Source organism: Molossus molossus, unplaced genomic scaffold (assembly GCF_014108415.1).
Source record: "Molossus molossus isolate mMolMol1 unplaced genomic scaffold, mMolMol1.p scaffold_m16_p_1, whole genome shotgun sequence".
Taxonomy (NCBI): Eukaryota; Metazoa; Chordata; class Mammalia; order Chiroptera; family Molossidae; genus Molossus; species Molossus molossus.
In genome coordinates this window covers 121,521,498-121,547,590 of record NW_023425344.1, presented here as the reverse complement: position 1 = coordinate 121,547,590, position 26,093 = coordinate 121,521,498, and the positions used below count along the sequence as shown (strand labels likewise).

General features: G+C 38.7%; 1 protein-coding gene across 7 annotated transcripts in view; it reads left to right on the top strand.

Moving 5' to 3' along the window:
- SIN3A (SIN3 transcription regulator family member A) overlaps positions 1-26,093 on the top strand; it is a 71,755-nt gene that overhangs the window by 11,467 nt on the left and 34,195 nt on the right. For 3 of the 7 annotated variants that reach the window (XR_004960394.1, XM_036269487.1, XM_036269530.1), the window contains exons 2-9: positions 7,928-8,148; positions 12,345-12,524; positions 18,219-18,325; positions 19,007-19,289; positions 20,332-20,583; positions 21,697-21,849; positions 21,988-22,146; positions 24,552-24,641. Coding sequence is in view for 6 of the 7 variants with exons in the window: in XM_036269487.1 (XP_036125380.1) it covers positions 7,960-8,148; positions 12,345-12,524; positions 18,219-18,325; positions 19,007-19,289; positions 20,332-20,583; positions 21,697-21,849; positions 21,988-22,146; positions 24,552-24,641 (1,413 nt within the window). In the remaining variant the exon portion in view is untranslated. Of the gene's footprint in view, positions 1-7,927; positions 8,149-8,899; positions 8,997-12,344; positions 12,525-18,218; positions 18,326-19,006; positions 19,290-20,331; positions 20,584-21,696; positions 21,850-21,987; positions 22,147-24,551; positions 24,642-26,093 lie in introns of those variants that run through there. The other 4 variants (XM_036269522.1, XM_036269510.1, XM_036269503.1 and 1 more) reach the window with 4 other exon arrangements.

The window sequence follows — 26,093 nt, the reverse complement described above, 5'->3', positions numbered from 1 at the left end:
TGGTTTGATTCCTGGTCAGGGCACATGCCTGGGTTGTGGGCTCAATCCCCAGTGAGGGGCGTGAAGGAGGCAGCCAGTTGATGTTTCTTTCTCTCTCTCCCTTTCGCTCTAAAATATCAATAAATACATTTTTTTTAAAGTGCCCAGAATAGGGAAGTTTGTTTCATACACTCTATTACTCTGTCTTATCTTGACTAAAATAATTCCGTTGTCTCCATTTACGAAATTTAATCTAAATGAAAAGGTGAGATTCTTTAAAGCTGGGTTTTTCTGTTTGTATTTTAATACTCATGGAAAAATATCCAGGTTTCTAGGAGGGAAACACTTTATGTGATTAAAGACATTTTAGGTTGTAGAACTAGAAAATTGGATTTTTTCTTATTCTGAAAAAGTTAGCTTTTGCCTCTTCCCTTGTATCATTTGTCTGAAATCTGTCACATATGTTTCCAAGTTCAACCTCATTCCAGAAGCCTCTCCTGCTGTGTCAGGAATTACCCTTCTCTGCTTGCTTTACTTGGGCATTATGATTCTTTTGTGTGATAATTTTGGAGCTGTTCCCACTTTATATTATCATGCACAGCCAGGTGACTTTTTTTTTTAAATTAATTTTTGTTACAGATGTTTCTCCTTTTTCCCCCACTGATTCCCCCCTCCCTCTCCCTCCCAGCCCTGTCCCCAGTTTGTTGTCCATGTCCACTGTTCATGCATACATGCATATAAGTTCTGTGGGTTATCTCTCCCTCACCACCCCCCTCTTCTGGGGATTGTCAGTCTGTACCCCCCTTCCACGTCTCTGGGACTACCCCATTCCTCAGACTGTTATGTTCATTATATTCCACAAATAAGTGAGATCATATGAAACTTGTCTTTCTCTGTTTGGCTTGTTTCACTTAGGATGATACTTTCCAGGTCCTTCCATGTAGTCTCAAAGGATAAGAGATCTTTCTTTCTTACAGCTGCGTAGTACTCCATTGTGTATATGTACCACAGCTTTTTTATCCATTCGTCTACTGATGGACACTTGGGCTGTTTCCAGATCTTAGCTATTGTAAATAGTGCTGCTACAAACATGGGGGTACATATATTCCTTCTGATTGGTGTTTCAGGCTTCTTAGGGTATATTCCTAGAAGTGGAATCACTGGGTCAAATGGAAGTTCAATTTTTAATTTTTTGAGGTAACACCATATTATTTTCCATAGTGGCTGCACCAGTCTGCATTCCCACCAGCAGTGCACTAGAGTCCCCTTTTCTCCACACACGGCCAGGTGACTTTTTAGTGTTCTGCTGACATTTGTTCGCATAAGTCTTTTTCACTAGTTTCCATCCCTCAGAATCCCTCAAAGTGCTTTTTTCTTTAAAAAAAAAATTGTTTTCATTGATAGGAGTTCTGATAACAGTGCAAGCTCTAAATCTGTAACAGAGACCACAGTTGCACATGAAAATCATATCAGCTGACATTCAATTACTTTATAGTCTGGAATTACACTGTACCTCTCTGCAAGCAGGATACTACAGTCTGTGATATATCTACTCCTGATTGGTCACGTATTCTAAGGAGAAGTCTAGTCTCTTGCACCTTTAGTCAGCTATGTGACCTTAATTTCTTTGAGTGTCAGTTTCCCTCTAAATAGGAGGGTTCTGGGTGTGCCTATCCATCAGGACTCGTGTGAGGAGTACATAAACTGGTTAGAGTCATGTCAATGTTGTTAATAGGGCAGGAAGTCTATCCTGTTCAGTGCTACAGCCCCAACACTAAGCACAGGGCTGCACATGTAGATACTGTAGAATTATACAGGGTGGGGCACAAGTAGGTTTACTGTTGTTTGTATGGAAAATTAATAAATAATAATACAAGAATAAACTGTGTTTTTTATCAGTAATTAAATAATAATACAAGAATAAACTTTTTTATACTCCCAACTGTAAACCTACTTTTGCTCTACCCTGGGTGTTGGATAGATGAATTGGCAAATATTGTAAATAACTATCAGATATAAATCTATAGTTACTATGATATTTTAATTTCATCCTGTATACTCCATGTCCAAATTTATCCCTAATTTTCAAGATGAAACTAAACATGTACCTTCTTTGTACTGTTTTTCTCAATGTTCACATTTCTACTCTTTTCCAAATTTACTATAGTACTTATTTGTGTCACTCGTAAACTAATTTGTATTTTTAGCTTTTCCTGCCAGTATTTAGAAGTCCAATGCGCTATCCATTGCGCGACGGAGCCTTCCTGCCAGTATTTAAAGACAATTTTCAGATATGCAGCAAATTGATATAATTTTATAGTGGATTCTCATGTATGTTACCACCTAGATTTTACCATTACCATTTTTACAATACTTGCTTTATCATATATCCATCTATTCATTGCTCCATCTATTAATTTAAACTAATTTACTGATGTATTTGAAAGTAAATTTCAGGCATTATTGTATACTTTCACCTGAGTGTTTGAACTCTTTATCTAGAGTTCATTATTTGTTTATAGTTTTTTCCTTTTGATGAAAAATTTACAATGAAGTGCTCAAATCTTAAGAGTACATTATGTTGTTATGTTGAGATCACACTGTATATATTCTGTAGCTTGTTCTTTTCACTAATAGTGTCTTAGAGTGCTTTTCTTGTAGATAAATCCTAATCTTTCTAACTGCTACTTGTTTTCCTAATACGGATGTATCAAGTTTATTTAGCTATTTTTTTTTTTTTTTTTATCCTCACCTGAGGACATTTTTCCATTTTTTTGTTCAGATAGAGTGGGAGGGAGAGAGAGGAAGAGAGAGAGAGAGAAACATCGACGTGAAAGGGACACATTGAGTGGCTGCCACCCGCAGGACCAACCAGGGCTGGGGACAAACTGCAACCGAGGTACATGCCCTTAGTGGGAACCGAAACTGGATCTCTCTGGAGCACAGGCCGACGCTCTAACCGCTGAGCCAAACCGGCCAGGGCAAGTTTATTTAGCTATTGATAGACATTTACATTTTTCATACTTTGCTGCAATAAATATATTTGCCAGATATGGAGGATAGAGACCTAGAAGTGGAATTACTGGGTTAAAGGGTATACACATTTTAAATTTAATTAAACTTTTTAATACATGCCTACTAGTCACCAACCAACCAGTCTGTACCAATTAAAACTTCCACTAAATACCTACCCATTTACCCTCACTAAACATCATCATTCTCCTTAGCTAGTTACTTTGAGGTATCATTTTACTTTATATTTTTTGATTACTAGTGAGGCTGTGTAGGGTCTTCCCAACTAGTTTTTAAGCTTTTATAGGACAAGGACCAAGATCGTCTACCACCTTCACATTTGCTCACTGAATATTTACTAATTGAATGAATGAATGCTTCCAAAGCATTCCTGCTTTATTGGGTTGAGGCTGAAGAAGGATGAATGAGCTAAGTGTGTGAGAGGTTAAAGAAAGCTGAAGTTGCTTGAGCATGTGTGACTTAACTAAGTGAAAGGGGCTCTTTCTTCTTCCTTCATTTTTTTTATCTTTTCTGTGATAGGAAGGTTAAAAATCCAGGCTCTGGAGGCAGATTTCATGGATTCATATCTCAGCTTTGCTTGTTAGCTGTGCAACCTTGGGCAGTTCACTTAATCTTTGTATTTAAGTTTCCTCATATATAAAACAGAATAACAGCACCTTGTGTTAAATTAATATTTGTAAACTGTGTAGAATGGTGTTTGGTACTCTTTATGTTGACTGTTGTTATGTTAACTATTATGTTATTCTTTCCCTTCTGCATATACAGTATTTGCGTGTCTGTAATATGTTAGGACTGTGGGGAATGCAAATTTGAAAAGGATGCTACCTTGAAGAAGTGTATAGACTTGAGGCTTGTTTGGGCAGTGGGAAGACATTTGATAGTGTGGGGACTGGAAAAAGATAATTACTAAGTTAAATTATCCCCTAATCAGTAAGGAAGAATTTTGTAGGCAACTAAGGAATTTGGATTGCTATTTTAAGTGATGGGAAGCCAGTGATAGATGAATTTACAACTGAATTGGACTTGCATTTGGGGTTGACCTTTTTGAAAACAGCTTAGAGGGTAGATTAGTCTGGAGAGAGGCTGGATGGTATTGGCAACAGTTGAGATGTAAGGGATGATGACTGGCTGTGTGATTACAGAAGAAGCAATTTATTTGAGAACTATTTAGGAAATAAAATTAAGAGTGATGATTGTGGCCCTGGCTGGTTTAGCTCAGTGGTAGAGCGTCAGCCCATGGACCAATGAGTTCCAGGTTCGATTATAGCAAGGGCATGTACCTAGGTTGCGATTCGTCCCCGCCCCTGGTCAGGGTCCTGCGGGAGGCAACCAGACGATGTGTCCATCTCACATCAATGTTTCTCTCTCTCTCTCTCCCTACCTGGAGATAAATAGAACAAAAATATCCTTGGGTGAGGATAAAAATATATAAAAAAAGAGTGGTGATTGTTAAAGGAGTAAAGTATGGTTCAGAGAAAGTACAGACCTTTTGCACGCTCTTCAGTGTCATGGAGATGGTCTGGAAGGCAAACTCTTTAGAGGCGAATGAAATGAAATACTTTATTAAATCACAATCATTTTTTGAAAGAAATGATTTTTTTTGTTGTTAATTCTCACTGAAGGATCTTTTTCCAGAGAGTGGAATGGGGGTAGCGGGGGAAAGAAACATTGGTATGAAAGAAACACATTGACTGGTTGCCTCCTGCATGACCCCAACCAAGGCTGGGGATCGAACCTGCGACCCTTCGGTCGCTTTAACCACTGAGCAAAACTGGCCAAGGCAAGAAATGACACTTTTTAATAGCAAAAAGATAGGACACAATCTCAGAATAAAGCATTTTATTATTTTATTTTATTATGTGTTTTTTTTGTTTTTTTGTTTTTTTAAGAGAGGAAGAAAGAAATATCGATCAGTTGCCTCCTTTACATCCCTGTCCAGGGATTGAACTCGCAACCTGGGTATGTGTCCTGACTGGACTTGAGCCTGTGTGATCTTTTGGTGCATGGGATGACACTCAACCTACTGAGCCACTCTGGTCATAGTGGAATAAAGCATTTTAATACATGAAAAACTCACCACAATTCTTTTTACTTTTCCCCTTTCTTTTTCATTGTCTTGTATAGATAGTCTGTATCAGCATTTGGGAATCACTAGTGTAGTCTAATCATCTCCTTTTGCAGATCAGGAAATAGGATCAAAATTAGAGAGCTTCAAGTCAGAGTTTGGATTAGAATGTTGACTTGGATTTTGGTTACAAAGATTAATTTCAGGTGAATTTAAGCATTTAGGTTTCAAACCAACCGAACCCAAGACCAAACTATGGTCTAGATCATCTTTGTATATAGAAGTAGCAGCCAACAGGTCTTTAAGACTTTTTACTCTGTCCATTTATTAGACCTGTTTCTTTATCCCAAAATAGATTGAGGTCGAGTGTTCATAGTCAATTGACTGGTGGCTCATCAGTATCACATAGCATGGGTAATTCTATATTTCCAGTCTCTTACTTTGTCTGAAATGTTTTGAAATAGTGAGCTAAATGTAGTACTTACTACAAAAACCTAGGAAGACATAATCAGTTCAGACTTTTTTTTTTTTTTTTTTTTATCCTCACCCGAGGACATTTTTCCGTATTTTGTTCAGATAGAGTGAGAGGGAGAGAGAGAGAGAGAAACATCAACGTGAGAGCGACACATCGAGTGGTTGCCACCCACACGACCCAACCAGGGCCGGGGACAAACTGCAACCAAGGTATGTGCCCTTAGCGGGAACCGAACCCGGGTCTCTCCGGACCACAGGCCAACGCTCTAACCGCTGAGCCAAACCGGCCAGGGCAGTTCAGACTTTTTTTAAAAAAATCCTCACCCGAGGACATTCCTGCATCTATCTTCAGATAGAACGGGAGGGAGAGAGGGAGGAAGAGAGAGAGAAACATTGATGTGAGAGAGACACATCGACTGGTTGCCACCCGCATGACCCCAACTGGGTCTGGGGACAAACTGCAATCAAGGTACATACCCTTAGCGGGAACCAAACCCGGGCCTCTCTGGTCCACGGGCTGATGCTCTAACCGCTGAGCCAAACCGGCCAGGGCAGTTCAGACATTTAAAATATTTTCCTTCAGCAGCTGTCACCACTGTTTTCAACTCTTAAGTTAACTGAGTTCAACGAATTCACACACATAAATTTTGGAGACTTATAAGTTTTGGAGACTTAGTCCTTTGATCTAAAGTTAGAGTCAACAGAAGGAGGTTATTTATGGTTTGAGATTTACAGAAAGATAGTATTAAATGGCCGGCTTGCAAATAGAACAATTGGGCTGTTGTGTCAGGGCTAACTTACGGTTGTGAGGTGTGAAAAACACCAGATACTATTTCAAGGCTCAGGGTTAGAGTGAAAGGCAGGTTGAGGATGGTGGTGAGGACAGAGAAGTGAAGTGGCCCTGGGGAGGCCTTGTGAGGACTGCTTCACCTTCAGGGCTTTCATGCTCCCAGGGAATGAAGAAAAGAGGGATGAGATGGGTGATTTAGAAATGAAGTAGAGGCTTTTTTCTCTTTTTTTGTTTACAAAAAGAGACTTACCAGCTGGTGGGGGTGATTTGTGAGATCTCCTATTACTGTATTTTTTATCTTCTTTGTGATTGAAAAAGTGATAGGACTTGGCCCCATTTTGTCCTTGGGTGGCTGGAGCATTTTTTTTTTAAATATTTTTTTATTCATTTTATTTTTTTAAGAGAGAGATAGAAACATCTATGTAAGAGAAACACTGATTGGCTGCCTCCTGCATACCCCCTACTGGGGATTGAGCCTGAAACCCAGGTATATACCTTGACCAAGAATCAAACCCGGACCTCTCAGTCCATGGGACAATGCTCAGTCTACTGAGCCAACCATTGCTGGCATGCTACCAGACTTTTTGTGTCATGCAAGAAAGTATCTCCCTCTTCCCTACCAGAGGGATTATTAAATTAAAGTATAGGAGGGATAAATGGTGATGGAAAAAATAAAATAAAGAAAAAATCATGGGATTCTGGAATCTCCTTTGTGTTCAAGAATGTCAGAGTCAGGAGAAACCTTAGAAATGACCTATTTCGACCTTATTTTGTAGTTGGTGAAACAACTTCACATGGAATGAGAAACTTGTTGAAACCACTTATATTGGCAAGTCTAGAACCATAGTGCTCTTACTCTTGACCCAGTACTCTTTCCATGATACCATTTAATTGTTGAAACAATTGATATTTTAAAAATTAGACTATAGTTATACAGTACTAGGTTTTGAGAAGAATAAGGAAGAAGCACTTGAATGTTTTTGTAGCCTGTGAGTATGTAAATATTAGGAATGATCGCATTTAAGGAGAAAACTAGAGAATAAAGAAAAGAAAGGTGTATTTGTGTATTCCTAAACTGGAGGTTCTTTTTCAACTCTACAGTACCAAATTAATTTACTTATTCATTTATTTTTATATAAATTTATATTTTTTCCTTTATTGATCTTAGAGAAAGGGAGAAGGGGAGAGAGAGAGAGAAACATCAATGAGAGAACATCAACTGGCCACCTCCTGCATGCCCCCTACTGGGGATTTGGCCCACAACCTGGGCATGTGCCCTGACAGGGAATCGAACCGGTGACCTCTTGGTGCATGGGTCGATACTCAACCACTGAACACACTGGCCAGGCAGCACCAAACTAATTTAAATTGTTAATTATTTATGTTTTGTCTTTCAGTTATGCTAGCCTGTTCATGTGGGGTGTGTACAGAAGCATGTACTTACACTACCCAGTGATCATCCCTGGGATGAAGTAGATCATTGGTTCTAGGAGGGGAGCTTATATTAAATCTGGAGACTGGTCCTAAATTGTATACCAGGTATAGAGCATGAATTGGTATGCCTGTTGTGTTTGTGGTTTCTGCAGGTCATTAGTGCATCTCTGAGCATGAGTACAGAATGAAGCGACGTTTGGATGACCAGGAGTCACCGGTGTATGCAACTCAGCAGCGGCGGATCCCTGGTAGCACAGAGGCTTTTCCTCATCAGCACCGTGTGCTTGCCCCTGCTCCTCCTGTGTATGAGACTGTGGCTGAGACCATGCAGTCAGCCACAGGTATTCAGTACTCCGTCACTCCCAGCTATCAGGTGAGCTGGTGCTGCAAGGGACTGTGTCAAGGCCACATGATGGTTTCATCCAGTTAGAACTGTTTTTATTAAGCATTCAGTGAGATATAATATATTTATAGGGTATATGTAAGGTATAAAAATAATGAAAGTAATATACATCTTTATACTTACCCTATACGTTTTTTAAAAAAAGGTTGTTATGACCTTGATGTTCACTGTATATTCCTCCCTGACCCCTTTCCCTTTTACCTCCCTTCAGAGGTAGCCACTGATCTGAACTTTGCATTTATCATTTCCTTGACTTTGTTTTTCTAAGTCATTTTGTACATATCTCCAGATAATAAAAGTGTTTATTTGGGTATTTTTGCATTTTTATGTATGTGAAAACATGTATATTTTCTTCTTTGATGCACTTTTTTTTCACTCAATGTGGTTCCCAAGATGTAGCCATGTTTTTGTATTTGAGTCATTTTCACTCTTTTGAATTATATAAATATATCCAGTTTATTTATTCTTCTGTTAATGGATAGTCTGTTTCCAAATTTATGCTGTTATACAGGCATTATTTGTGAATGTTCTAGATAGTTCTCTAGTGCGGTGGTACAGTGGTGACCTGTGACAAAGTAAGCTTGCACCAGAATCTAAATGAATGTACTACTTTTATTAAGAGAGTCTTGCTATAGGGGAAAAAAGGCAGCTGAATTAAACAGTGTGCTTATTAGTGAAGTAGTTGGTTTACATTTTGGTGCAACTCCTTATCTTCTTGCAGATCACTCAGCAGGTTTGAGGGCACATGAGGAAGAGTTGCTCCAGTATCTAGGAGAGGGATTGTGGGTCCTAGGGTGTGCGCATCTTCACTTTAGCAGGTAATGTCAGATTGGCTTTCAGAGTTGTGTCAATTTATATTTTCACTAGCATTGTATATTCCTATTGTTCCACATTCTGATCAACTTAATCATTCATCTCTTGTCTGTTCACTCTGTTTTGCAAAAATAAAAGAAATTAAAAATTTTTTTGTCTTTTTATTTTTTTTGTTAATCCTCACCTGAGGATATTTTTCCATTGATTTTTAGATAGAGTGGCAAGGATGGAGGGAGAGAGAGAGAATCACCAATGTAAGAGAGACACATCGATTGGTTGCCTTCTGCACAACCCTGACGGGGGTCGGAGATGCAGCCTGCGACCCTTCAGTCCAAGGGTCGATGCCCTGACCACTGAGCCAAGCCGGCCAGGGCTTTATTTGGTCTTTTTAAATTGTGAAAGTAAGTATCAACATTTTTAAAAAAAGAGGATTACCTTTTCTAATTACCCCTAAGACTTTATCCCACTGGTGTATTTCTTGGGTTTCCAACATTTTGTATGCATATATAAGCATATTTATATTTACCTGCCTACCTATCTGGATATACTTCTCTTTTTCCATTTACGCTTTTCACTTAATATATATAATATATACTAGACAGTGTTCCACTTCAAAATATTGTATAGATCTAAGTAATTTTTTTTTTTTTATCCTCACCTGAGGATATTTTTCCATTTTTTGTTCAGATAGAGTGGGAGGAAGAGAGAGAGAAAAACATCGACGTGAAAGGAACACATCGAGTGGTTGCCACCTGCATGACCCATCCAGGGCCGGGGACAAACGGCAACCGAGGTACATGCCCTTAACGGGAACTGAATCCGGGTCTCTCTGGACTGCTGGCCGATGCTCTAACCGTTGAGTCAAACCGGCCAGAGCTAAGTAATTTTTTTAAAAAATCATCACCTGATGCAATTTTTCCATTATATCTTCAAATAGAGTGGGAGGGAGGGAGAGAGAGAGACACACACTAACTGGCCACCTCCCGATCGACCCCAACCAGGGCGAGGGACCAAATTGCAACTGAAGTATGTGCCCTTGACCGGAATCAAACTTGCGACTTTTTGGTCCGCACAGATGCTCTAACTGCTTAGCCATACCAGCCAGGACCAAGTAATTAAAAAAAAAAAAAAATACTGCATATATAATATTCTTTCTCAGGTCATCTGAACCATAACTTATTTAACTGGTTTGGAGAGGCCTTCTTCAACCTAATTTGTTAGTGACTTTTTAAAAGGTATGAATGGTACTGGGAATATAAATTGGTATAGTTTTTCTTGAGAGCAGTTTGACAGTTGTGCCAGATTTTTTAGTTATTATAAGAAAACAATTGAAGAGGGAAACCAAGTCAAGTAGGACATGGTGATTCCTTAGGTGTGTCGTTCTTCCTCAGGAATCCTCCTTGAAGCAGTATAATGCCTTTATATACTTCATATACTGAGGACTGCTACAGATCAAATTTTTAAGTTAGGACTTGGAAGAAAGAAAGGTTGCTTGTTTTCCTTGGCTGATTATTTTCATCTGAACAGGTTCATGATTGTTTCCTACACTTGAGATAAGTTACATCTGTTTCTGTACTAGAAACTATAATGTGCTAATATAAAACCAGCCATCTCAAATAATTATAAACTCCAATTAAGTCTTGTAAAAACCTGTCCAATTTATACATGTTGGAATTAGAAGCTCAAAATAATACCCCTTCTTGTGAGATATATTCGAGCTTTTAGAATTGTCTAAGTAGTTTTTTTTTAACTCCCAATGTGTATTGTATTATTTCTGTTTCAGTTTCCTTCCGTCAATCCCCTTTGCTCAGGGTAATCTTTATAAATTTGTGGAGACTTGAAAAATAACGTATCTTCTCTTAAGTTGTAGTACATAACTTACTTAGAGAAAGTTTCATATGCTATTTACTCCCCTTATTTTGGAGATGTGGCAAATCAGGTATATTTGTCTTTAGTTGTCTTCTGTAGTGACTAACAGTTCTGAAATATGAAAAATTTTGAAAGCTTTTGAAATTTTTTATAGCAGTTCTTGAAATAGAAATGGGAGGAAAGGAACTTGTGCTTTTATGTCACCCCTAAACTTGTAAGAGGATGAGAGAAAGAGAATGAGCGAAATACACAATGGATATGAATGAGAAAATAGAAAAGAAAGATATCTGAGGTCAAACCACCAACAATTTTATTTTATTTTATTCACTTTTTAATCTTTATTGTTGAAAGTACTCACCAACAGTTTTAGAAGAATTTGTTTGTTTTATTTTAGAAGTAGCAAATAAAACAAAGTAAAAATCTTCTCTAACCCCACCACCACTAGGTAAAATGCTAACATTTTTATGTATATTTGTTGTCTAGGGTTTAGAACCTTTTTATTATATTATGTATACTGCTTTGTAATGTGCTTTTTAAAATTATTATTATTTAAAAAAAATTTTTTTCTTCTTTAGAGAGAGAGAGGAAGGTAGAGGGAGAGAGAGAGAGATAGAAACATTGGTGAGAGAGAACATGACTTGGCCACCACCTGCACAGCCCCCCCAACTGGGGATTGGGCCCACATCCTGGGCATGTGCCCTGATAGGAATCGAACCCACAACCTCTTGGTGCATGGGTTGATGCCCAACCACTGAGCCACACCGGCCCGACTTAAAAATTATTTAAAAGTTTAAACTCAGGGAACACACGAATACATTCCATTTATGGATTGTGAACATTTTTATCTTTTTAATTAAGTTTATTGGGTGACATTGGCTAATAAAATTGTATAGGTTTCAAGCATACAATTCTGCGATACACCATCTGTATATTGCATTGTGTGCCCACCACTCACAGTCAAATCTTCTGTCGCCATATATTTGAACCCATTTACCCTTAACTAGATTGTGAACATTTTTTAATACCAGTGCTATTCAAAATGGAGTCCACAGATGGCTGAGGTATATAGTTTCTTATTAACTTGTAATAACATAAGTAGAAATTTGGTGTTTAGAAACTTTTATAGTGACTAGACATTATAATTTTATATCTATAAAATTCAGTAATGAAAATTGTGGGTTTATGTATTTTTTTATTTCACTTTTCTGGTAATTCATTTTTACTGTATATTAAAGTAGTGGCCCATGGATTGGAATTTAAGACAAAAGAAAAACTGATGATTAATCATAGAGAGTTTGAGAAGTACTGAGTTTTATAACATATAACAGAATGCAGAGAAATTTATTATGAGTGGGCTATAATTTTTTACTTCACCAATTTCATCTTATGGGAAATTTGAGTTTCTAATTATTTTTGTGTATGCATATTCTTTACACAAAATGCACAAATCTTGAACTCTTCTTTATCTATTTTGTCCATCCCAGGTTTCAGCTGTGCCACAGGGCTCTGGTAGCAGTCATGGACCTACCATAGCAGCAGTTCATAGCGGTCATCACCACCCAACAGCTGTGCAGCCCCATGGAGGCCAGGTGGTCCAGAGTCATGCTCATCCAGCTCCACCAGTTGCACCAGTGCAGGGACAGCAGCAGTTTCAGAGGCTCAAGGTGGTATTCATCTCTTTTCCTTCCATCACACGTTTCTCTCATAGTAGGGAACATTGGCTTTAGTCTTATTAGTAGTGTCACAACTTTTAACACATTAGACTAATGTGTTGAAAGGGGTTGAGTCACAAGAGTTTTTACTGTGTTGAAACCTACTTAGATTTCCTACCTTAACACCAGAGCCAGATCCAGAGAATGCATTCAAAAAACGTTTCTGGAATTTATGAATGCATGGCTCTCGGATCAGAATTGAGAGGCCGTTTTCATATGAAATCAACAAAGTTTATTTTTTGGATGCCTCATTTTGAACTCTTTTTTTAAAAATTTTTTTTAAGTTTTACAGAGGGAGGGAGAGGGAAAGAGAGAGAGAGAAGTAGCGATGTGAGAGGGAAACATCGATTGGCCACCTGCACACACCTATTGGGGATTGAACCCACAACCCAGGTATGTGCCTTGACTGGGAATCAAAGCAGCAACCTTTCAGTGCATGGGATAAAGCCCAACCAACTGAGCCACACTAGCCAGGACTTGAACTCTTAGTTCTTTCTTTTCTTTTAAATATGTTTTTATTGAGTTTTTTTTAGAGAAAAGAAGGAAGAGAGAGGTAGAAACATGTACTGGCTGCCTCCTGCACACCCGCTACTGGAAATCGAACATGCAACCTGGGCTTGTGCCTTGATGGGGAAATCAAACCAGGACCTCTGAGTCTATGGGACGACACTCAATCCACTGAGCCACACTGGCTGGGCTGAACTTTTAGTTCTTAATTCTTACCATGGTATAAAGTTTTATTGAGCATACACATGGTTGGCTATAGTCCTCTACAATAAATGGGCCCAGTACAATCCTATGGTTTAATTTTTTATTAATCCTCACCTGAGAACATTTTTCTTTTTTTTTATCCTCACCCGAGGACATTTTTCCATTTTTTGTTCAGATAGAGGTGAGGGGGGGGGGGGAGAGAAAGAAACATCGATGTGAAAGGGACACATCAAGTGGCTGCCACCCGCATGACCCATCCAGGGCTGGGGACAAACGGCAACCGAGGTATGTGCCCTTAGTGGGAACCGAACCCAGGTCTCTGGACCACAGGCCGACGTTCTAACCGCTGAGCTAAACTGGCCAGGGCGAGGACATTTTTCTTGAGATAGAGCAGGATGGAGAGAGAGAGACATAGACATCAAGTGGTCGCCATCTACACAACCCCAACTGGGGCCGGGAACATACTGTAACCGAGGTACATGCCCTTAGCGGGAACTGAGTCCCGGCCTCTCTGGTCCGCAGGCCAAACCAGCCAGGGCCTATGGTTTAATCTTTCTATTCCTGTTTATGAATAGCTGAATTGCCTGGCATCTTCAAGTATATCTTTAGTAAAATACATGCTCCTTTTGGGGGAATCTTTATAAAGTTTGGGGAAGACTAAATTTTGAATGAAGTGTTTGTGTTTTCATCTGTTCTGCTGAGTATGTGCCATAGGTTTTCAGTGCTTTGAAATTCATGAGGCATCTGTGGAGAAGTGAAGTTTGTGTTCCCAGCTAACCTTCTCTCTCTGCTTGAGTGTTATTTTTTAAAATGTGTGATTATTGCAGCAAGTGTTCCAGATTTTTGTTTTTCTCTTTTTACATTGATACAAAGCTTAAACTCAAGTGCAGAAAATAAAAAAATTATAAAAATATAAGAAAGATGTTAGATCTTTATTTGGTCCTATCAGCGTAATTATTAAGTAGTTCGCAGGTAGGAATGAGTAATATACCCTTGAAGGACACATCATGTTCTCAGCCTTCTGTTTTCCTTGGTCCTTAGTCTAATTCTCCCTGATCCTGCCCTCCTTGGTTTGGGTTCTCAGGAACTTGTTTAATATTGGCCTAAGTAAAGTAAATGCTGCATACTAAAATTGAGCTGTTTAGAAGGATTTTGTAAAGTTTATACTTTTTTTTTTTTTTTTTATCCTCACTCGAGGACATTTTTCCATTTTTTGTTCAGGTGGGGGGCGGGGGAGGAACAGAGAGAGAGAGAGAAACATCGACGTGAAAGGGACACATCGAGTGGCCGCCACCCGCACAACCGACCAGGGCCGGGGACAAACTGCAACCGAGGTACGTGCCCTTAGCGGGAACCGAACCCGGGTCTCTCAGGACCGCAGGCCGACGCTCTAACCGCTGAGCCAAACCGGCCAGGGCAAGTTTATACTTTCTATATTAGCTTAAGTAATGAAAAGTTGACTATATTTAAGCATTGTAGTTAAAGAGAGTAAAAATTGCCCTGGCTGGTTTGGCTCAACGGTTAGAGCGTTGGGTCGGCCCAAGGACCAATGACTTATGGATTCGATTCTGGTCAAGGGCATGTACCTCAGTTGCCGTTTGTCCCTGGCCCTGGGAGGCAACCAGTTGATGTCTCTCTCTCACATCAATATTTCTTCTCTCTTCCTCTCTCCCTCCCTCCCACTCTCTGAAGATAAATAGAAAAATATCCTCGGGTGAGGATTAAAAAAAAAGAGAGTACAAATTATTTGGGCCTCAAACTTCACTCTGGGTTCTGTCGTTGGGAAAATACATATTAGCTATATTGTTGTTTTTCTTTAAACATTTTTACTCTCTGCTTATAGAGTGATGTCTGTTTACCAAAATGTATTATTACTATAGATAAGCTTTGAAAATATTTTTGTAAAAGTTGGTTTGATGTGATTTAATTCTATAACAATACTGGATTCAGCAGTTAATACCTAATGTTGCAAAAGAACTTACAAACTTGCTTGTTAAGCTAACGAAAATGTGTTATATTCTATACCTTTTGTCCACCAGCTCTGTCAAAGCACAGAAACCTGTTTTACTCACTTTCCTTGCTTGGGTAATTTTACTCAGTATTCCCACATTGCTTGCCATTTTTGGATTAGTTTTAAAAGGCTTTATGAGTATTTAAATCCACTTCAGTAAACCATTTATATTCTATAGTAAGGAAGTGTCCAGTGAGAATGTGTAGGTTATTTCAAGCATCAACATTGTCTTTGACGTATTGATGACAAAGAAGATTTGAATAATTTGAGGCTTGCTTGGTGTGATTTTGTTATTTATTGAATGACAGCAGCATAGATATTTGGCACATTTATTTAGCGAGCTCTCCTTACAGATTGTGTTTTCTCCCCTCCCCAATAAGATTATGAATTTCAGGAGGTTAGGGACCTTAATAAATGCTATTGAAGTGAGCCAGGAAAATGTACCAGCAGAGTTGAAGGGTCTTCCCTAGTGTCTCCTTAAATGTGTAGCTTCTAAATGACGAGTTCAAAATATGTGGTGGTGTTTTTTTTTAATCCTCAGCCGAGGACTTTTTTTGTTGTTGTTGTTATTTTGTTCAGATACAGTGGGAGGGGGGGGAGAGAGAGAGAGAAACATCAATGTGAAAGGGACACATCAAGTGGTTGCCACCCACACGACCCAACCACGGCCGGGGACAAACTGCAACCGAGATATTTGCCCTTAGCGGGAACCGAACCCGGGTCTCTCCAGACCGCAGGCCAACGCTCTTAACTGCTGAGCCAAACTGGCCAGGACATGTTATTTTTTTAAAATTGTGGTTCCTAGAACTGCATAAATTGCTTTTGAACTATACTTTAGGTAATGAGAGAACTTCCTCACTATTTTTACACGCAGGTATCTCATAATGTGGGTGTCAGGATTTTTTTTTTAAGCATAGTGTTATTTTATAACTAATTTTAAAGTAGGAGTTTACTATGACATATCTTTTCTTCCAAACATACACACATCACATGTAATTTCTTTCCTTTAGGTTTCTGCACTTTTTTTTCTCTCTGTTGTAATTATATTATACCATAGTGTGCTTGTTTATTTTTTTAATTTTTTGGTGTTTGTTTATTTTTGATAACTCTTTCTTTGTCATGTGGTTGTGAATGCTATTTTAAAATATCTTCCAAAGTTTTTGTTCCTTCTGCAAACTTAATGAGTTTTATGGTCCATCTACTTGTCACTAATGAAACATTTCAATATGGAAAGTTCTGAATATGAATTAAATAGTTTATTGAATTTCAACAGAAATTGTCATGTTATTTGTAAAGTAAATAAAAACCAACGATCAAATGAGTGGGTATAAAAATCTGTGCTCTATCAATTATATAATTTGTGCTTTAGCAACACTGAAGTACTCTGATTAACTATGGCCGTTATGGAAGTTTGGGCACTCTTGAAATGTTATTTAATGGTTTGCTTAAATACATATGTTCTATTTCACAATATTTATCATGAGTAGTTTATCAGATCACACGCACGTTTAATTTTGAAACTTTCCCAAACTTGATATTTTATATCATTTAAAATAATCCGAGAGTATATAGGAAATACCCAGTAGGTAATTTCCTTGGATATCTCCTGAGTAACAAAAAAATGAAGTTGTTTTAAATCAGACTCGTGACTTTCTCTTTCTTTCTTTTTTTTTTTTAAATCCTCATCCAAGGACATTTTTCCATTGCTTTTTAGATAGAGTGGAAGGGCAAGAGAGAGAGAAAGAGAGAAACATCACTGTGAGAGAGACACATCGATTAGTTGCCTCCCACACGACCCCCACTGGGGCCGGAGATCAAACCTGCAGCCCAGGTACGTGCCCTTGATCGAAAATTGAACCTGTGACCCTTCAGTCTGCAGGCCAACGCTCTAATTGCTGAGCCACACTGGCCTGGGCCAGACTACTCATAACTTTTTAGCTCTTCATACTGTTCCGCTTTGTGAATGACCAAGTAATTTATAATTTAGTGAATGTTCCTTCTGTCTTATCTCCCATATCCCTTGAATCTATTCACTTCTCCCTTTTCCTTTGGTCAGTACTCTAGTTTGAGGCACGATTGTTCACATGTGAGTTAACCTTAGAGCATAACTGGTTTTCCTGCCTCCTTTCCATCTAGCCTACCCTTGCACCAATTTGTCTCAGCACTGTAGCCAAATTAAATACACTAAAATGCAGATGATAAAAATCTTAATTGCTTTATAACAAGTTTTAAAGGCCTTCCAGGATCAGCTCTTTCTTCCTCTTCTGTCTCATTTCCTGTCTCTCTTCCTGCCACCATTCCTCTTCTTCACCACAAATCTTCCAGCCAAAGTAAACTGTTTGCAGTTTTCGAAGTGTGCTAGATGGTGTCTTGTGTGGGATTTTGTTCATACTGTTTCCTCTGACTTTATTCATGGTTTTCCACTTTTGCTAACGTGCATTCATCCTTAGGACTCAGTTTACAAATTACTTCCTGGGGAAGCCTTTGTGCCCTTCTCATGTGCTCTCTGGATATTAGTGATCGCTCACTTATCCTACTGTGTTAGGATTCCCAGCTAGATGTGAGGGAACTTTTGTAGAACAAGCTTATTTGTCTTTGATTCATTAGTACTCCACCATGGGCCTGGTATAGCATATTGTAGCTTTAGTAGATATTTGTGAAATGAATAAATGAACAAATAAGTAAATGAGATATTCATGTGTATTCTTCACTAATTCTACAAAAGTATCCAAGTCAAGGCTACAGATTGAGTTGATTTTTATATGAAGCTTGTGCGTTATTAATGGTACGCATACTAATTTTAATACTTTCTTGTATACTTACAATATATTTCTATTTCACTTACTACATTAATTTTATTTAGACATAAATCTTTTTTTTTTTAAATAATTCTTGGGTTATTTTCTTTTTATAACCTGCCTCAGGTGGAGGATGCACTCTCCTATCTTGACCAGGTGAAGCTGCAGTTTGGTAGTCAGCCTCAGGTCTACAATGATTTCCTTGACATCATGAAGGAATTTAAATCACAGAGGTAAAAGATATATGTAGTTGTACTTTAGCTTTGTACCTGGAATGTTGATTTTAGAGGGAGGCTATAGCTTATTCTCTTTTCTTGAAAGATAATCGCTGCCCCCTTTTGGGGGTTTAATTTTCAGGGTCTTGCTTTAATTTTTATGTATTGATTTATTGATGAAAATTATAGGCCCTAGATATTAATTTTCTCCCTAATGGTAAATATTTCTTAACTAAAATTTTCTTAGGACTTCATTTCAATTAAGGGAGTAGACTGGTAATGATTAGGCTACTTGTTCTTTGACTTAAGATTCACTAATATTCTGGCATGGTTCACTGTTATAAGAGAGTAGCTAACTGATCTGAACAATGTAGCTACATGATGGGTTATATTGGTGTATCACAGGTTGAATATTGCTTGGAAATTGCAGCTTTAGATTTTCTGTCTGAGTATCTGCTTGATAGAACTGTTACCATGAAGGTGTATTCTGTTCAAAATTGTGACTAAATCTCTTTAAATATGAAGTAAATATCTTTGAAATTTTAGATTTCTTTGTACTTAATTTTGTAATATGCAGGTTGACTTGACTTTTATTTATTTTCCTGTTTAGAGAATGTAGTGCAATGTGAATCGTTTTCTTACTAGAGTGTTTTTCAAGCTTGCTACTTTAATTTTTTTTTTTTTTTTAATTATTATTAGCATTGACACTCCAGGAGTGATAAGTCGTGTGTCCCAGCTGTTCAAAGGACACCCAGACCTGATCATGGGCTTTAATACCTTCTTGCCTCCTGGCTACAAGATTGAGGTGCAAACCAATGACATGGTGAATGTGACAACTCCTGGCCAGGTCCATCAGATTCCCACCCATGGCATCCAGCCCCAGCCTCAACCACCACCCCAACATCCTTCCCAGCCTTCAGCCCAGTCAGCCCCAGCTCCTGCCCAGCCAGCTCCTCAGCCCCCACCTGCCAAAGTCAGCAAGGTGAGCACTTGGGAAACTTTGCATCACATGAAATACATTCTTAGAAATCACCCTTCTTTGACATTTCTTCTTTGTATAAGACTAGATACACATGTTACAGTAATTTCATCAGAGGAGGTGCATTAGTCACATTTCCTATAAAATGGTTCACATTTATATACCACATATTTATATCTCTGTTTAAATGAAGACATAAATAACCTATAAGGATTCTCTTGCCCCTAACTTCTGCTTTTTGAATCCAAGAGAATCCCAATAGGTAGAGACTTTGCCTGTGTAATGGTACTTTGACAACAGAGACAGAAATGGTCATCTTATGATCAGATTATGCTACTACATGTGTGATCATCATTTTACAGAAGTTACTCCATTTACCACATTAGGTCACCTCAAGCTAAATAGAAGATCCTGTTGATGACGATGATGATGATGATGGGTGTACTTGGTCTAGAACTGCACTGTCTGATACAGTAGCCACTAGCCACATATGGCTATATTTAAATTTAACTTAATTGAAATAAATACAGTTTTTTGGTTATACTAGCGATATTTCAATTACTCAGTAGCCTCATGTGGCTAGTTGGCATCATCTAGGACAGTGTAAATAAAGAACATTTCCATCATCAGAGAATTTTGTTGGACAGAGCTGGTGTAGAAGACTTTGATATGGAGCTACTGTAACACTGAATTGGTTTTTTGTATGTGTTTTTTTGACACTAAAGATATATGTGGAATGAATTTTTTTCTATTCTACTTGTACCTGTTGAGCTAGTGTGTTTAAAATTGCATATGGAAAGTTCTTCCCTATATTTACTTTTAAGGCTGTATTTAGAAATTTTGAGACTGAAATATTTGTATTAGAATTGTGAGCCCTCTACACTTCCCACCTCTGCCCAATGTGATTTGAATTGGGCTGAAATGGCCTGGCCAGAGTGAATAAAGGATATAAGTTAATCCAGATACCTTGTTTCTCTTTAGTTCGAACTTTCCTATGTCAAACCATCTCTGTTCCTGAGGAGAATAAAGACTTTTTTCTTTTTAGCCTTCCCAACTACAAGCACATACTCCCGCCAGCCAGCAGACCCCCCCACTCCCACCATACGCATCCCCACGCTCTCCACCTGTCCAACCTCATACACCAGTGACAATCTCGTTGGGAACGGCCCCATCCTTGCAGAACAATCAGCCTGTGGAGTTTAATCATGCCATCAACTATGTTAATAAGATCAAGAACAGGTTCCAGGGCCAACCAGACATCTACAAAGCATTCCTGGAGATTTTGCACACTTATCAGGTAAGAGAGTTGCCCTTTCAACCTGTCTTAACCAGGTCATCCTCTGAGGGCATCTAGTTGAAGAAGCTGAATAAATATTACTGTGTTTCCTAATTCTTCCTGGGAATGAACCAGTTAGAAACTGATAAGTATTTATAAAGCATTTGATTGCCTGGCTTTAATTGCCTTATAGCAGGTAGTAGGATTTTTAATGTTACTGCCCTGTGAAATACATACTTATGTGGGAAGTTCCTTTTTTTTTTGTACGTGCCCCTAGCCGCTATGGCCTAGCGGGAACTGAACCCAGGACTCTCTGGTCCGCAGGGCGACACTCCAACCGCTGAGCCAAACCGGCCAGGGCTGTTTTTATTCTTTTAAATATGTTTTTATTGTTTTTTTAGAGAGAGAGAGAGAGAAACATCATGTGAGAGAGAAACAACGACCGGTTGCTTCCTGCATGCCCCTTCCTGGGGATTGAGCCCAAAACCCAACATGTTCCCTGACCAGGAATCGAACCAGGACCTCTCAGTTCATAGGAGGACCCTCAATCCACTGAGCCACACTGGGCAGGCATTATGTGGGAAGTTTAGAGGATGACTTGTGTAGTATAGTTAATCTACAATAGAAGGAGGAGAAATTTTTTTATAATGTAATGGTCCCCTGCACATTCACTTATTAATTGCTCTAGTTTTATTTTATTACTATTTTTTTAATCCTCACCTGAGGATATTTTCTCTTTGATTTTTAGATAGAGTGGAAGTGAGTGAAGGAAAGAGAGAAACAGAGAAACATCCATGTGAAAGAGACACATTGATTGGTTGCCTGCCTTTCATACGACCCTGACGGGCCGGTGATGGCATTTCGAGACTGGTCCCAGGGCTGATGCTGAGCCAAACAGACCAGGGCAGTTGCCCTAGTTTTAAAAGGAATTAATTGTCAGCTGCCGTCTTCCACTCCTTTCTCAACTTAAAGTTTGCAGTCAAAGCAGTTGCTAAGAATATAGACTTTCTTCTTAAATGTAGCCCAAGTAGATGAGATCCAGAGCTCTTGTTAGATATCTCAAAAAATGTGCAAAAGTGATTCATTCAAAACAGTGCTCCTTCAATATGACCTCATCCATTTGCGATTTATCAGAAAGAACAGCGAAATGCCAAGGAAGCTGGAGGAAACTATACTCCAGCGTTGACTGAGCAGGAGGTTTATGCCCAGGTGGCTCGTCTTTTTAAAAATCAAGAAGATCTGTTATCAGAGTTTGGACAGTTCTTACCAGACGCCAACAGCTCTGTGGTAAGTTTTATTTAGAACTACACTATTTAGAATTATCGTCTTAGATAAGTTCGGAAGCTGAACTCAGAGAGCATATTTTCCAAATGATACTTACGTGCTTTCATGAGAACATTAATCTCTTTCATGTATCTTAATTAGCTTTTAAGCAAAACAACTGCGGAGAAGGTTGATTCTGTGAGAAATGACCATGGAGGCACTGTGAAGAAGCCTCAACTGAATAACAAGCCACAGAGGCCCAGCCAGAATGGCTGCCAGATCCGGAGGCACTCTGGAACAGGAACTACCCCTCCGGTGAAGGTGAGAATGAGCAGCAGCTGCTCATTTTGACATTCAGGGGCAACTCTAGTGGACATGTACCCTACAGTTGGTCATGTGTTTTTATTCTAAGTGTGTAGACAGTTGGATCCTGGATTTTCTGAGTGAGGTTGTGTGTCGCAGAAACTCAATGCAAAGCTTCTTTTCTGATTTTACAAAAAGAATGTTAGAATACTACTATTTACTCAGATCACTATGCTTTTTTGAGTTTTTATTGGTTTACAATGTATTTTCTCTTTGCTGTCATTTGTTTTTTGTTTTCTGCCAAGGGTTTCTGACACATTAATTTTTTTCCCCTTCTTCTGATTTGATACCTTTAACCTTCCTTGTGCTAAGAAGGTAATTGTTTCACATATAAGTCAGTGGTCTCTGAGGTTCTCCTGTGAGTAAAGTGCCTGTACTTTGTGAGATTTCTTTGGTTTAGAGGCTGCTCCTGCCCCAGGTTCTTTCATCTTAATCTCCAAGGCGTAGGACCTTTCGGCTGTAGCACCTTTCAGCTGAGCAGGAGGAGGTCTTAAACTACTGTTAGTGACCTATCACATGATGTTTCTTGTTATAGTAAACACTACTGATATGCCTGCAGAAAGCTGAGCCTGCTCTCTTCCTCTTTGACGTGGGGAGGGCTAGGTGTAAGCACTGAGTGTTGCTTCAGTAAATTTTAAAACAGTACATAATATGGAAGAGAGGTGTGTCTGCAGTTTTGTTAAAGAATAAAAGCTAGTGGAATTTCTAATAAAAAATGACTGGTGAACAAGCAAATAACGACAAAGACTGATATATGTTAGGTGTTGTTGACACTTTAGAGAGACTATTTTTTAGTGTTTATAGTGGTTTCTCTTTTGATAGCAAGTTGAACATAGTAATAGTTTCTACTTCTTCACTTCGGAAAAGAGTATATAGCCCTGGCTGGTTTGGCTCAGAGGTTAGAGCGTCGGCCTGCAGACCAGAGAGACCTGGGTTCGGTTCCCACTAAGGGCATGTACCTTGGTTGCAGTTTGTCCCCGGCCCTGGTTGGGTTGTGCCGGTGGCAGCTAGTCTATGTGTCTCTCTCATGTCGATGTTTCTTTCTTTCTCTCTTCTTTCCTCTCTCCCTCTCGCTCTATCTGGAGATAAATGCAAAAATGTCCTCGGGTGCCCTGGCCAGTTTGGCTCAGCGGTTAGAGCGTCGGCCCGTGGACCAGAGAGGCTCTGGTTTGGTTCCTGCTAAGGGCACGTACCTTGGTTGTCCCCGGTTGGGGTTGTGTGGGTGGTGGCCACTCGATGTGTCTCTCTCACCATAATGTTTCTCTCTCTCTTCCTCCCTCTCTCCCTTCCGCTCTATCTGAAGATAAATGCAAAAATGTCCTTGGGTGAGAATAAATAAATAAATAAAATTTAAAAAATAAATAAATAAAGGCCTCGGGTGAGGATTAAAAAAAAGAAAAGAATATATAGGTAGCAAGAATCAGGTTAGCAGATCTGTTCCACTTGTGAGTTGGTCTTCTCCCACACATGATTGCCCACAGGTGGAAACACTACCATGGGGGTTAGAATTCCCTCCCTGCTTTCTGCTTGGGCAGTGTGAGCAGTGGCTGTGGCTGCTCAGCAAGTGAGCTCTGGGATGGCAAAGGTAAATGTGCTGTTTTTCCAAGAGTTTGTGTGTTTCTTCACAGATAGTTGAGATGTATCTTTTTAAAAGTAAGTTCTTGCCCTGGCTAGTGTGACTTAGTTGGACGGAGATTCGTACCATACACCAAAGGTTTCGGGTTTGAGCCCCAGTCAGGGCGCGTGCAGGAGGTACCAATCAATGTTTCTCTTTTACATTGATATTTCTCCCTCCGTTCCTCTCTCTCAAATCAATTGTTTTAAAAAAAAGTCTTCCTTTAAAAAGAAGATAAATTCTTAATCTGACAGTTATGTCATGGCCTATTCATTCCCATTCAAAGAGCAGTCTTAAATTGGTCTGAGTGGATATTCCTAACAAGATAGTTATTCCTTCTATTAGGAAAATAACCTATGCTCTTTTTTATGAATTTACAAACATTCTCTTCTGTCTCCACATCTAGGAAGGAAAGGCAGTGGCATTAGGTTCCAAATAAAGTTACTTTTGGCCCATGGAAAAAGTAAAGATATTAGTTCTGTGGCCATTTGAGAGAATATTTGTGGAGTAGAATGATATGTGAACCTCTGGGGAAAAAACTGACAGGCAAACAAATAGAGAAGATGGGCAGAAATTGTGTAGGGTGTAAAGCAAATTAATGGCTTGAATTCTCTCATTGCAAATTATTAATCAGCAAGTTAATAAGGAAACACATGAAAATAATACTCAGAGGAATCCATCCTTTGAATTTTAACGTTTGTATTTTTCTTTCTTTCTTTTTTTTTTTTTTTTTTTTTTTTTTTTGCAGAAGAAACCCAAACTGCTCAGCCTAAAAGATTCCTCTATGGCAGATGTCAGCAAGCATGGTGTAGGAACTGAATCATTATTTTTTGATAAGGTAAATGAATGGATTAAATTTATTATTGGCCATTAATGCCTAAAGGAAATCACCCCATCTCCAGGAAGATTTTTTTTTTAGAGGCATCAAGCTGATTAGGACTTTCTATTATTTAACATATTTTCCAAGTTGTAGGTCCTTTCAGTCTACTAGATTAACACAGCTAGAGAAATGATAGCATCGTCTACTTTGGTTTTGTGAAATAGTTTGCAGCAAAATATGGCATTTCCCATGGTGGAAGACAGCTTTAACAAAATGCATGCTATTAAATACTCTCAAAAGGTGTTTGGAGTTCTCTGTTTTAGGTGTCCAGGTCTGTACAGTGGGGAGTGGGGAGTGTCATTCCACCAGTTGTTGAGGATTTAAGATGTCTTGTAATCTTCTAATCGCTTGTGATACTTTCGCTATTACATAATAGGGTTTCTGGGGATTCTGATTTAGTTGTATAGTGTCAAAGCTCCCCAGGTGATTCTAATAGTCTGAGATGGTGATCACTGGTGTCAATGGTGTTTTTTGGTGTGTTAGTTTGACCTTTCTTCTGTGTCTGACTTCCTCCTAGGAGCTAATTTGATGATTAATTAGCAGGCTACTTTCATCAGTGTGGCTGGTGACTGTCAGACTTCTCACTGGCAGGAAACAGCTTGGATTGATCTGGTGGTGATTTACTCTGTCTTGCAATCTTAGGTTTTTGCAAAAAAGCAAGTGATTTAACATCTCCATGATTGATGCCTCTTGATCTCTCAAACTTGCTGTGCTTTTGTGAGCTGTTCTGCAAAACAGTTCCTGAGGGCTGCTTGGACACTTGGATGCCTTTAAGGCAAATGTAGAAGTTCAGGTCTCAACCAATAAATGGCAAGGAAATGGTGGGGATGAGGGGCTAAATAAGTTCAGATTTTAAAGAGTGATGGTATTTTGTTGTTGTTTTTGAGTACTTTTTTTTCTTAGAGATATATGCTGAGTTAGGTATAGGAGAAATGTCTAGAATTCACTTTAAAATTCATTGGTGGGAAAATGGGTATACATGAAACCAAATATAGTAATATATTGATCATTAAGTCTGGGTGAGTATGTGGAGTTCATTAGACTATTCTGTCTACTCTGTGTATGTTTAAAAGCTAATAAAAAAATAAATATGGTATATAATACAACAATGAAGTGCTCTTTCATCTTTAACTTTGAAAGGACATATTCCATATAGTGTCTAAACTGATTGATAGTTATGAAAAGGATATGGGAGCCTGGAGAATGAGTTGTTGATAAACCACATGGTCTGCAATCCCCCACTAAAGGAGCACAATGCTAAATATTTACTTCTAAAATTGAAACTTAGCTTGCTCATCTAGCTAGGCAAGTTTTATTTTGTCTATGACATTGAACATTTTTAGGTTTTTAGATATTTAAATGCTCAATATTATAAATGGAAGAAGGAAAAGGATTGGGTCAGAGGACACA